Here is a 13,118-nt window from a genome sequence, read left to right on the forward strand (position 1 = left end):
CCACTTCCTTTTATCCAAGTCCGCTTGAGTCTCTTGTAGATCTTCTCGCCATGAAGACACTCTTATTGGTTGACAAAAAATATGTAAAGGAGAGGGGGGGCAACTCTGGCTGACCTTGGTGCCTAAGATGGGTGTTCCTCCCCCAATTTATACTTCACTTAAGATTGTACCCACCAATGCCCCTATAATCTTATATGCGTAACCCTTTAGGTCAATAAATCATTCTAGCTAATAAATTTAGTAGCCTAATAAAAATTGTTAACCAACCTCATTATTCAATTATATCAACATATAGATTAATTAAGGATCAATTTAACCCAATCTAAAGATTAAGTTTCCATCCTGTGGGATGCCAAGTTAGACCTCATGCTCTAGAAGATACATACCAATCTTCGAACACTATCATGGAGCTTTTACCATCATTGTTTACCATATATGTATAATCCTTCATCTACATGATAATCACAAATAACATGGTAATTTTCATAGTTATTTCATGCACTTGATGTGTTTATTCTCCTTGAAATTAACATAAACCCATGTTACTAGAGTTCAAAATGATTCATTTCACTATTATAATGAATTTCCTATTTTTATTTAGTTTTAACATTATTTACTTATGAATTTCATGAATAAAATACTTCCACAAGAGATAAAATATCTATTTAGATATAATGAAATATTTAAAGGGTTTTATTATTTTTTTAATGGATTTTCTAGTATTTTTATGGAGTTTTTGAAGTTAAATTGATACATAAAATACTTTTATAATTCAAAATTATAAATTTGAATTTATTAATGAAGTAACTGACTTTTCCCACTCCTACAAGCTTGTGCCAGGCTGCTAATCCACCATACAATTTGGAGGAGAGACAATATCGGATGTCTTAGGTCGCTCCAAATTAAAACGATGATATCTCATGATCTAAAGGGAGTTCGGGGATGACATTTTGCGCGTAGTTCCACATTTATCCACTATCTCATATCTATAAATAGAACCCCCCATCATTGTAAATAAGACACCCTTGGATTTTGTTCCTAATTACGATTAGTGGAGTGATTTGCTCATTCAAAATCTCGTTTGGGTCCATACTTGTACTGCAAGAGTGAAGGATTGAAGGAGCGACATTCAGATCACGACATGTGAAGAAAAAGCACCACTCGGCCCCGTTGGACAGGTGATGATGAGGTAAGTGTGATCTTTGCCTATTTTTTACTTACGTCTTCGTCATTTTTCCTAAGTTATCACTGTCAATAGCCTAGGTTTCCACTCTCACGCACACCACCTTCAACTCTGCCACTCGTCGGTGTGTATCTGCCTCCATCTTCGTCTCACTAGTGACGGTAAAATTGTCATCAATTCCCCCCTCCACCACTCGTCAGTGCGTATCAGCTATCATCTCCGTTACAATCAGCACACTATCTCTTACATCCACTCCATTCACGTCCATCTTCGTCTACCATCACCTGAAACTCCCAAAGTGTCAGCTAAGGTATTTTATAATTAGTATTTTTCTACTGTAAAGTCATATTAAAATTTTCAAAATTATTGTGTAAAATTTGAATGAATTAGGTTAAATTGGATTAATATTTTCTAACCTTCCTAATGTATTAATATTTTAATTTTGTTTTCACTAGTTTGGTTTTGTTAAATTAGGTTTTTTCCTGAAATAGATGTAAAAATTATAAAAAAAGGAAATAAAAAATAAAAAATCACCTATTCTTTACTTTCCCTTTGTGGATTCGACCCTTACTCACTCTGTGCTAGTAAGGAAATTATAAATACTGTTGTATAAACGGGAAGCCTTAAAAGACACATTTAGCTCTAACTTATGGTTCATTAGTATGCAAGACTCTCGAATGACTTAGGGTATGATTAATTTTCAAAAACTAATATTTCATGTGATTAGTACTGTTATGTAATGCGGATCACTAGAGAATGCAGTTTCTAATATTCTCAATACCCTTGCTAGGAGTTTAGCTCCATCATCTTCCTTGAGTCAATTTCTTCTTATAATGAGGGCATATGGTCTCATCTTGACAACTTAATAACCTATATGTGATCTATGACTTGTTTGAATCCCATGCTTAGAGACCCATTAACCGTAGTCAAAATATAGTTGCCCATCCATGAGATATCATTGGTGTCTCAGTTCAACGGATTACTAATACAACCTTGATATAATTCAACGTGATTGATGTTTAGGTTAAATACTATTCAGTGAAATCTTTCTCCAAAGAGCACCCACTACGCGTCCTTGGTGAATCCACACTAACTCCCACAATATCAACCATACTTATCATATAAGTGAGATCAGATAGTGCTATTCTATCAAATAATTCTATGCCCCTCTCAACTATCCGTTGAACTAGAATATTTAAAATTTTTGTGTTAAAACTTCAGAGTATTCATATTCTCCCTTGATCCTCCTCTATATGATGGCAGTAGATAGGGGCTAATGGCTAGGGTTTAGAAGAATCAAAACGAGATACCTTATCTATTACATTAGGGTGGCTTTGTAACAGCCAATAAGACATAGTTTGTGGGCCCTACTTACTAACATGATTCACAGTCATGTGGGCCACTTATAACTGTGGCCCATATCTAATAAACAACAAATGCTATGGGCCACTTTTAACAAGAATAAAGAAAAACAACAATGGAAAAAAAGATAGGAGCAAGGTCTATAATCAACATTTCCCCTCGCCCCGCAAGTTGGGTATGGATGTTGATCATGCCCAACTCGTTGGCCAACTACTGGAATTGTGGTCCTAGTTACCCTTTGGCGCAAATGTCTGTGGTTTGCACTATAGATCCCACAAAGACTGGATTGATGACACATGCCTCAATTTTCTCACATATATGAATGCCTTTGACCCCATCATCTACGACCCCTAACGATGTGCTGAGGGCAGATTTGCATTGAAATGTGACATGAGTGGTTTCATTGACATTGATATTGTCATGTTGTCATGATGCCTCAATTTGCCGCATCATTGTCATGCTCTTATCGTGTTCGACCATGCTGAAACCTACACGTCCATCCTCTATCCCTCACACATACTCTCTTTCTAACCATGTTAATCGTTCCCTCTGTCTCTCATTTTTCATAGTTCTCTCCTTGTCTCCATATTTACTTACTTTTACGATTAGAAGTCAGCGATCTATTTTCTATGCGAGGATCTTGATTGTGTTATCTTTGTAGAAAATATTTTAATTACTTTAAATACTCTGTATTTATATTTATCTTAAATTATTATCAGTTACTGAATTTTAAAAATTCTTAATTGGAAGCCTGTAATACAACCATGACCTCTTTGCAAAAATTTGGTTCTACTATCTTCATGTAGTCTACTATCTTGATGTAACAGTTCATTTCGAGTGCATCGTTCTGTATTAGTCTGCTGGTTTTTCCATTTTCCATTTAACTAATCTTGTTTACTTAAACACTATTATCTTAATCTAGTTTCTGCCCATTTATTTACATCCTTATCTCACTTGTTACTCATTTAATTATTAACTCAAGCATGATCCTTAATTCTCATATAATGTGGAACTGAATATCAGTAAAATGATCTTTATTCTCAAATTTCTAGTCGAGTTACTGATAAAGTGGAAATATAATTTTTTTTTTACAGAACATGTGAATTTGGAAGACATGTTTATTCCAATATATCCAAATTTAAATTTCATATAAATACGATGCCTCAAGTTCAACATTGGAAACATATTATCGATTCGAATTCAGTTCAGCATTATGACAACTATCTGGTCCTCAACATTCTATCCAATATTTGTTTCTACTAATTGAGACAAATATTACATCTTAAAACTCCAGTAAAGATGTCAATATTATTAGTACCAAACGATGTATGTCCATAATTACTAAAAACTGGCCAAAGCTTCCTCAGAAATGTAAACTTGATAATTTAAAATTTCAGGAACTTAAATTACATGCAACTCAGCCCCACAGTCCTCGAGTCAAAGACACTAGGCAGGACATCCATGATGAGCAGTTACAATATCAATGGAGTAACATCCAAGTGTACCTCTGTCTTTCTAGAATTATCCATCTTTAGATACATATCCTCATGATTCTTCATCTTTAGAGTAATATGAGAATTCTACTTTTCTTCGTTGACTTACCAATTTATTGTGCTCAATACACAAAATATTAGTAATATTACTCATCAATCTTGATTACGCAGACTATATTAGGCCCATGTAATTAAATTTATAGAGAAATATGTGTAATGCCGTCCTCGTAGTAAAAAGTCTATACTAATTCCCTTATTGAAATCTATCATCAACGAAAGTGGGAATTAAAAATGTAGAAATACTTGGAGTTAAAAATAATTAAATTGAGGAAGAAGTATGACTATAAATTGCTCTTGATCGTCGGTAACGAAGGCGACTGAAGTCGAAGGAAGCGAAAGAGTTAGGGAAGATGGTGGGGACGAATCTGAAGGCGGAGACAATCGCGCTGATGGATCAGAGAACATCGATGGAGGCTCAGATGAATGCGATAATTGCTCGTCTTTGTGCTCCTGGCGGCCCCGGAATCACTGGGAATCTTCTGGACTCCGAGGTTGGCCGCTTTTCATTACCTTTTACCTTTTTTCGCCTTATTTCGGAGGTGATTATCCTCGAATTTCTTGATTAATTTGTTTATCGACGCTGTGCGTTCAGGGATTTCCACGGGCAGATATTGATATACCAGCTATCCGGTCGGATCGTCATCGGCTTTCTGGTGAGGGAGTATAGAGAATGGATCCTGGTCTGGCTTAGGGTTTCTGCACTACTCATCAATATCGCGGAATCTCTTTATTCGTGTGGGATAGGTTTTATCCTTGTGGTTTATTGTTCTATTTATCGGTCGGAAAGTTTCATAAGTCTAAATGGATTTGCGCTCTGCTTACCAGCAGCTTTCTACAAATTTTATTTTGCTGGGGATCTCTTGTAACCCTTCCCTGCTTTAAAATTTCCAGAGCTCCGCAATGACCACAAAAACATTACGGATAAGATTGATCAGAACCTTCAAGTTTTGCATTCTGGAAAACTCAATCAGAGCCCATCAAGTTATCCAAGAGACACGGGTATGAAAGAGAGCATTTATCAAACTTTTTGCGATTTCTTTCTGATCCATTTTCTAGTGGTATCCTCGTGGTTCTTTCCGCTACTCTATATTATATTATCGGCCGGCAGTACTTGCTTCTATCGATTTTTCTTTTATGGTTGTCGATATTTTCTCAATACTCTCATACATTGAAAATGAAACTGCCTACTTCGAATCGTGCTAAATATTGACCGTCTTCGGTGAACTATTGACCGAAAAATCTGACCGTCTTCGGTGAACTATTGCTAAATAGTGACAGAAAAATCTGAAATTTCGATTAACTTGTAAGATCCTTCTTCGGTGAACTATTGACCGTCTCTCATGACGGATGCGTCAAATTCTGCTCACCTTGGGAAGTCAAAGGACGACGTTGACTTCCTCCGTAGATAGACTCCTGATTAGGTAAAGCAAAGGCCGGATTAACTGAAAAGAGATTAATCTGATTAAGCATATTGTCAGCGACCAACAGTCAACTGAATGCTTCTAATTCTGGAATTTTGATGCGGTTAATCGCCTCTGTAAAAAGGCTAAGTAATGAGTCAAGGATAGACTAATATGAAACGCTTTATTGAAGTGATGGAGGAAGCCAACTAAGTTAATTCTGGATAAGGTTAAAAGACGGATAAAAACAAAACGGCACGAACCCAATCCGTCATCAGTCATCTGTTCAGACCAGTGCTCAACAGAATTAAGGGAACAAAACCCGTTACTGTAGACTCTGTGACGGATGGCTGCTCTAATTTTCCGTTCAGCCCCGTTCTGTCCCTCCTATTCCGATTCATCTGTCCATGAACCTTACTTCCTGATACTGTTGTTTTGGCACAGCGGCCGTCTCAGGTGGGCCGTTGGCTGAACCATCGGGCAGTGCCACCATGGCCGTTGACTATTCTCCTCCGGGCGAACCATTTGCAACGATAGATGAGATAAGTGAAGAATCACCGGCCTCGGTGGACGGCCTCTGTCTCGGCGATCTCGTTCTCCGGTTCGGTGACGTGGGGAAGGGGGATGACCTGCTCCCTAGGCTGGCCTCTGAAGCCCAGCTGAACCAAGGGAAGCCGGTGCAGGTGGCGGTCTTGCGCCAGGGCTCACCGTTGACCCTCACTGTCACCCCCAGAGCGTGGCATGGCCGTGGGCTCCTGGGGTGAGCCCCTGTCCTTTGACTTTGATATTGACTGTCTTTGTCTTTAACTTTGACTCCAGTGGTCTAACTGAATTTACCCCTCTTCTGGTCTGCCTTTTTAGGTGCCACTTCAGGATCCTGTGAGAGCCCTGTAGAAGTCAATGTCAACGTGAAGTCAACGTCAACCCTTCTGTTCCTGGTCAACGTTGAACCTCTCCCCCACCCCCTATTGACTCAATCATTTCGATGATAACTAAACACTTGTAACTTGGCGTCTGAGAGTTTACAAACAAATAGTACACGGCAGATCTTCAGGAGTTCTGGACGGTGACTGGGGGTCGGTGGTCGTCGAACATCTGCCGGGGGCCGCCGATGCTGAGGAGAGTCTGCGCCGACTCGAGAGAGCTGTCGGCGGTGGACTCTGGTGGCGTCTGATCAACAGCAGAGACGGGCAGGGCCGGCACAGCACGGTCCCCGGCCTCGATGGCCGCGGCGGCAGCGACGAGCAGCTCGGTGGCAGGAGGAGGGCAGACAGCGGCGGTGGCGGCAGCGGCAGTGGGCAACCGGGCCGGAGGGAGGTCGTGGTTGTGATTGCCCTCGTAGTTTATGATCACGGCGGCATTGTCGGCTGAGTCCTTCTCTACGTGCCTCCTCGCCGGGCAGCCCGCATGTGTGCACCTGTAGTAGCTCCTGAAAGAAGAAGATGCCATCCATGATCATCACCGAGGTAAACATGACATCAGGTCCATCAGAAATTAGACCAAGAAAATAAGAAAAAAAACCTTGGATTTGGGTTCCCCTTGACAAATTTCTGGCCGTACTTTCTCCATCTGTACCCATCGCTGAGAGCCCCGGGATCAGCTGCCGCGTGTTTGATGATCTTCGGCTCCCTGGCCGTTTTGATGACAACGGGAAACGCCCTCGGTCTCTCCACAGCCCTGAACAGAAAACGGATGAGCATCTCAATCAGAGGATTTAATTTGAAAAAAAAGAAAAAAGGGGCAAGAAAAAAATCATCTTGCCTCCTCTTGGGATCGGGCTCTTCCACGGGAGCTCCTCTGCCCTTCACATCCGCCTCGGCTTCACAATCGCTAGAACAGTGCAGCCGCTTCTCAATTCCATCGCCGGCAACGCTCGCCGTCTCAGATTTCGAAGCCGGAGGCGACATCGCACTGCCCGGAGAGGAGATTTCCTGATCATGGGCCAAGACGACGGACAGCGGCTTCTTGTCCTTGGCAAATCTGGGCTTGGCGGGAGGTTCATGGTTATGCCCTCCGCGGTAGATCACCTCCAAGACCAGCCCGTCATGGCGGTGCTCGACCTTCTTCTTCGCCGGGCAGCTCGCATGCGTACATCTGTAGTAGCTCCGAGCGTTCTCCGTGCCCTTCACTTGCTTCTGCCCGTACTTGCGCCAATTGAATCCGTCGCCGGGGGTCTTCATGCTCCCCGTCTGCGTCGACTCGGCCTTCGCCTCGACGGCCTGCTCTTCCTCCGAGGCCGCGGCCTGCGGCGCAGCGAAGGAGATGGGGGCCATGGCGGCCTGCATCTGCGCCTGCGCAGTGACGGTCGCCAGCACCGCTTGATGCGTAATGGCGAAGTGACTCTGACAAGGAAAGAGTTAGCCTCACGCGAAGCCTGTGAGGTGAAATTCACGGCCGATCGGAAATTCAGAATTAGGGCAAAAAAAGTACCGGGAAACCGGAGGTCTCGAGCAGAGAAGCCGGGGCGAGGAAGCAAGGGACGGCGACAAAGGGAAGCCTCATCGCGTCGACCGGCACGGAGACGAAGGCCGCGGCCGAGGCGGTTGAATTCATCGTGATTGTCGTCGGAGATCGCTGCTCGCTGCCGGCTCTCGACGATTCGACGATTTCGGCCTCTTTGGAAGGCGATGAGGAGGAGGGAGGAGTGATGGCGATTCCGACCGCGGGAATCGAAGGGATTTCAATTTCCGCCGGAGGAGGATGAAGAGGCTTCGATGGCTCGCCCTGGGCGGTGCTCGTCGAGCTCGGCGCTTCGGAGCTCGGGTCTTCGGCCATGGCGGGGGGGAAGAAGAGGAGATGACGACCAAGGGTTTCGGGTTTGAGCCGCTTCAGAACTCGCAACCAGAGAGATGGGTGGGGGGAGGAAGACGGTCCTCCTTTCGCCCCATTTGACCATTTTTGACCAGACATTTTGACGGCGTCAGTCCTGCTCCTGCCGTCTTCCTGACTCGCCGCTATCTCTCGTCGTTACACTTGACGGCGTTTCGAGTCGGTTGACTGCCAAGTCCACGACCGTGACGACAAGGGCGGCAGGCAATTTATCGCGTCAACTCCCCCTTTCTCGTGATCCCCCCCCCCCCATCCTGACCGTCCGATTTAATCCTGCCTCTGATATTTTCCTAGCCAAAAAATATTCCCGTTTATTACATCATGGTATTATGCTTTGCATGAGTTTGATAGATGAATTGTGGGACATGTCGCAAAGTCCAGACTGGTAGCTCTCCGTTTATTATGCTTGTATGGTTAAAACTCTATGGTATTTTTATATTTTAGTACTTTGAATTATATTCCCTGCTATTTTGTACAGGCTGTGTTACCAAAGACGACATTTCAACGCATTCCAGTATAAGCTGACTAGTGTCAAGATTTTTTGAATTAAAAATATAATAATTATGTTCATAAAATTGTAGAGAATAGTTGTTTTTTAGCTCGACAATTGTAGTTTTTCCATCGGCCCATCTCTCTTGTATCGTATTTTTTCCTGGTCTTGGAAAGATGAGAGTGACATTACTTCTGCCTTTGAAAAGTTGAAATTTCTTCTGACTGTCAACTTACTAAAGACAGAACGAATGACGCATCTTGCCGTCCTGTCCTCTTATCTGTCCTGACCCGTTTTATTTCTTCTTCTATTTAGGGCATTTGGGAACCTACTTCATCTTTCATTTTATTTCACAAAGTTTATCCCGTCCCATTAGGATGCCTACTTCGCACTAGATAATGCCCTCCAGAATCAGAGGATATCCAGAGTTAGGAGCCAACCATAATTTACTTCAGCCACAAGACCTAGGATGTGAGAACGGATTATCCATCTTCTACCTTGAATATTATAGAAGAATCCCTGAGGACTTTCGAACTTTTTTCTTTCTATAAATCATTAATTGAAGTTTAATTTTCCATAGGACGTCTCATAGGCATAAAGACTAAATCCTTGAGATATATAGAAGACCCATTCATTTTGAAGTTTAACATTTCAATAACTTTTTTACAGTCTTTGCAGAATTATGATAATTGATATTCTTACTGACTAAGATGCTATCAATACAATATCCGCCTCATCTCCAACAAAGAATGAAACACTTCAAGTATGAAGGAAGGAGTTTAATCAACTGCGAGGGTAATATATCTTTGTTTTTCCCCCCTTGAATCTGTTCCGAAAATCATCCAAGAAATCCTGAATATAAATTTCCATATCATAATCATTTATATACCATAATAGAAAACATATTACATTAATAGGGCAATAATACAAGGTTATATTTGGTCTTCATTTCAAAATTTATGCTTTACAAACCAAAAATGAGTTGATTTTTCTCACATACTGACCTAGAGAGTTATGATGAATCAAAAAATTTAATTAGATCATGACCTGGAGATAATGTTCAATAAAAAAATCTATAAATGATTGATTCATCTAAAATTGATCTGTTGAATTGATAATAATATATCACTTGCATTGATACTAAAGCCTGGTTATGCCTCATCTCATGAACATGCATTGATGATGCACGCCATCAAAGATCGTCGACGACGTCATCCGCGCTGCCCACCACCGTCATCGAAGATCGGGTGATAAATGCTCAATTGTCATGTTTTCATTTTCGTCGTTCTTACTCGTGTTTTTGTGTTTTTCCCATCTCGTCATTGTGTTTTCGTCGCGTTGGCGACGTATCCCGTATGTCCATCATCGTCGTCACGGGGAGGGGTCCCTAGTCTTCGCCTCCCCCTTGTTTCTTTTATGTTTTCCCTTTTTTTGACTTTGTAATGGGGGAGCCCATTTGTATAAGGGCCCCCCTAATGGACCTATTTTCCCCCCTTGTTGACCCATTTAGGGGGCCCATTTGACTTCTCCCCTTTAAAAGGGAAGAGGGGGCGCCCTTAAAAGGCAGACCAGGAAGAATTGAATTAGAGATTGTCTTTGTTCATTTCTGGTCTCCCCCTTCTTCAGAGAAGAGATAGAAGAGAGGAAAGGGAGAAAAGGAAGGTCGAGAAGGGTTGGGAGGAGAATCTTACCTGCTTTCAGGTTATCCCGCTTCCTAATCGTAGGGCGAATGTGCTGGTTTTCTTGCTGGGTGGATTGCGAGCTCCAATTCGAACGATGATTGTCACAGGTGCAAGAGGAGAATTTCTTCAGCGCGATTGATCAGCTGCCTCAATTCCGATTCGTTAAGGTCAACGAACCGTTGTGAAATTGGCTGCCGACTCCCACGCCACCGGCCGATCGGGGCTTCGCCTGGCCAGACAAAACGGCACGACGGGAATCGATCCTTTCTCATGTCGCCTGCCACTCGGGCTTCATCCGGCCAGACGATGCGATTCGACGGGATTTGAGTCTCCCCGCGCCGCCAGCCGCTCCGGACCTCATCCGGCCAGACAAAACGATCGGCTGGATTTGAGTCTTCCCCCGCCGCCGGCTGCTTGGGCTCCGTCTAAAAAACAGCACGACCGGGATTCAATCTTTCCCCGCCGCCGGTCGCTCGGGGCTTCGTCCAGCCAGCCGAAAATTGTGGCCCGGCCCGGCGATCGGCTCCATTGATCTTTTCTGCCAACGGAACTCAGGAGCTCGACGACCAAACCAACCCTTTGGGGACCTTCTACCGACAAAATTCAGGCCCCAGGTGACGGAATATTCCTTTGGTCTCTTTGCCGACAGATTTCAGATGCCAGGGAATTGAGTTACCCGGTTGAACCTCACTGCCAAATGACTACTGCCGAAGGAGTTCCGGGACCTCGACCAACCAGAAGAGAGAACGGGATCAGAGTCGGATCGGCCTTTCTATTCGCGCTACGCCGGTCAACCCATTACAGTTGGGCTAACCTTCCCGGTGGCTGTGCGACCACGACGGGCAACTGTCGCGCTATTAGACGGGTACTCTGCCACAAAGGAGAGTTTTCCCGTTGTCGCTCGCTCGCCGTAGCTGTCCACCGTGATCGGCGTCATGTGTCCACCACAAACGCGCCAAGCTCAACCAGCTATTGGTTGGAGCCGCAACCGTTGCGGCACTCACTTCCTCTCCTCCCCGACCTTTACTAGTAGCTCCGACATCATCATCTTGCTCGTTTAGCCGCCGTCTGCTCTTCGGTGTCTCTCCGCTCCACTCGCTCTGAATCACCGCCGACGTTGACGAAATTCTGCACCGTGAGCCACACCGACGAGGTACGCCATCCTCTCCCGACGCTCGTTTATTTACCTTTTGCAGTATACTTTTATCTCAACTCCACCGCTCTCGGGCTAGGTAGGTGAGAGAGACAAATTGAGAGAAAACTACGACTTTGTGAGTGTCTTATTGGTACGACGAGTACGTGTGAGCCCTACGGATAGAATCTGTTTGGCCGTAGACGCCTTCGTCGCTCCGACGAGGTTCGAGAGGCCACCGTCGCCATCAACTGGCGACCCCGTCCTAGCTTGGAGCTCGGCGCCTCCCTTGAGTCGAAGCCTGCACGTACAACACGTAGGACACCCATTTATCACGTCATAGTTACATAACCCATTAGGGTTGCATCCGTCATACGACGACGCCGTCGACGTTCGATACCATCATTCTTTATCGGCACCGAACCATCATATTCGGTGTCAACCAGACGACGTCCCTGACGACGTCCGACATCATTCATGTTCTCTAGCGTGGCAGGTTGCTGCTGGTTAATGCCAGCCGGCTCCTCCCTGTCATTATTATCATCATGCTCCTCTTTCTTCAACTTCTTATTTGTCTATCAGGACCATGGTTAAGAGGCTTTCGTACAAGCTGTCCTCATTTTTTTCATTTTATTCTCCATATTCTCCTCCTTTCTATGAAGCAAAAATTTCCAAGGGGAGATCGTGGTTAGAGATCATAATTTTGTATTTTCATTATTTTCTTTCTTTGAAACTTACTGCACTCTGTATATTACCTCTATCATTCAAACAATATGATTCATGGATAAAACTATATACATGTATGAATTTTAGAGACCCATCAAATCATACCACTTCTTCGGCCAATCATATGTCAATCATTGATTGTAGTGTTCGCTCGTCCCGCTACCGGTACCGGATGCCGGTATCGGGACGGATGCTGTATCGGATACCAGAAAGGGAATTTCCGGTATCCATTTTTTTTTTATATATGGATACCGGATATCGGTATCGGATATCGGTTGCTATAGTGCCAATATCCGATACCAATATCCGTCTCGATGTCGTCATCCGCCTCTATCTCAGGGGGGAGGATGACGACATCGGATATTGGGTGTGGACATCGGATTTCGATATCCACATCGAAAGGATACTTAAAAATATTTTTAATTGATAAATATTCAGCGATTAGAATGGATTAACGTGGGCAAGAGAGTAGTAAGAGAACTTTCTGATTGATTACACATCTCGTTTAATATATACAAGCAAATATTTTCCATTTCTTCCATATGGGACAACAGGATTCGGGTTTGGTGTTAAACTCCGAACCTTTATCCCATATGGAAGAAAATAGAACTTTTCACTTCTATTTATTGGACGATGTAATATTATGTTAAATAATGAACAAATATAAGGGCCATTAAATATAGCGAGTATAGATAAAAATATAATTTTACCATTTAATGTATAGTTGAACTCATTTAATATATACAACGAAAGATTTCTAA

The 13,118-nt window shown here is 43.3% G+C and overlaps 2 protein-coding genes and 1 long non-coding RNA gene across 3 annotated transcripts; 2 read left to right on the forward strand and 1 right to left on the reverse strand.

Annotated features, from left to right (window-relative positions):
• The first annotated feature begins 4,416 nt into the window (after positions 1-4,416).
• Positions 4,417-6,558, forward strand: LOC144704703 (26S proteasome regulatory subunit). The gene is made up of 5 exons (XM_078577223.1): positions 4,417-4,589; positions 4,691-4,751; positions 4,990-5,097; positions 5,943-6,258; positions 6,360-6,558. Exons 1-5 carry the CDS (start codon positions 4,449-4,451, stop codon positions 6,379-6,381), a joined length of 648 nt encoding a protein of 215 aa, XP_078433349.1. The 5' UTR covers positions 4,417-4,448; the 3' UTR covers positions 6,382-6,558.
• On the reverse strand, positions 6,479-8,371 carry LOC144704696 (putative WRKY transcription factor 4). The gene is made up of 4 exons (XM_078577211.1): positions 7,929-8,371; positions 7,260-7,840; positions 7,020-7,175; positions 6,479-6,927 (listed from the first exon to the last, which is right to left on the reverse strand). The coding sequence occupies exons 1-4, from the start codon at positions 8,271-8,273 to the stop codon at positions 6,549-6,551; spliced, it is 1,461 nt and encodes a 486-aa protein (XP_078433337.1). The 5' UTR covers positions 8,274-8,371; the 3' UTR covers positions 6,479-6,548.
• A 1,701-nt stretch (positions 8,372-10,072) lies between these two features.
• Positions 10,073-12,477, forward strand: LOC144704712 (uncharacterized). Its single transcript, XR_013581889.1, has 2 exons — positions 10,073-11,652; positions 12,214-12,477. It is a non-coding gene; the product is annotated as an uncharacterized LOC144704712 (long non-coding RNA).
• Positions 12,478-13,118: the final 641 nt, after the last annotated feature.

Source organism: Wolffia australiana, chromosome 1, assembly GCF_029677425.1.
Source record: "Wolffia australiana isolate 7733 chromosome 1, ASM2967742v1".
NCBI classification, from domain to species: domain Eukaryota; kingdom Viridiplantae; phylum Streptophyta; class Magnoliopsida; order Alismatales; family Araceae; genus Wolffia; species Wolffia australiana.

What these genes read in the sequence shown, in the direction of transcription:
- LOC144704696 (XM_078577211.1), bottom strand. Translation starts at nt 8,273, where the DNA reads ATGGCCGAAGACCCGAGCTCCGAAGCGCCGAGCTCGACGAGCACCGCC. An exon ending in TCGAGACCTCCGGTTTCCCG is followed by an intron (nt 7,841 to 7,928) that starts GTACTTTTTTTG and finishes TTTCCTTGTCAG; the next exon opens with AGTCACTTCGCCATTACGCA. An exon ending in AAGGGGAACCCAAATCCAAG is followed by an intron (nt 6,928 to 7,019) that starts GTTTTTTTTCTT and finishes TTCTTCTTTCAG; the next exon opens with GAGCTACTACAGGTGCACAC.
- LOC144704703 (XM_078577223.1), top strand. Translation starts at nt 4,449, where the DNA reads ATGGTGGGGACGAATCTGAAGGCGGAGACAATCGCGCTGATGGATCAG. An exon ending in GGAATCTTCTGGACTCCGAG is followed by an intron (nt 4,590 to 4,690) that starts GTTGGCCGCTTT and finishes CTGTGCGTTCAG; the next exon opens with GGATTTCCACGGGCAGATAT. An exon ending in GGATCGTCATCGGCTTTCTG is followed by an intron (nt 4,752 to 4,989) that starts GTGAGGGAGTAT and finishes TAAAATTTCCAG; the next exon opens with AGCTCCGCAATGACCACAAA.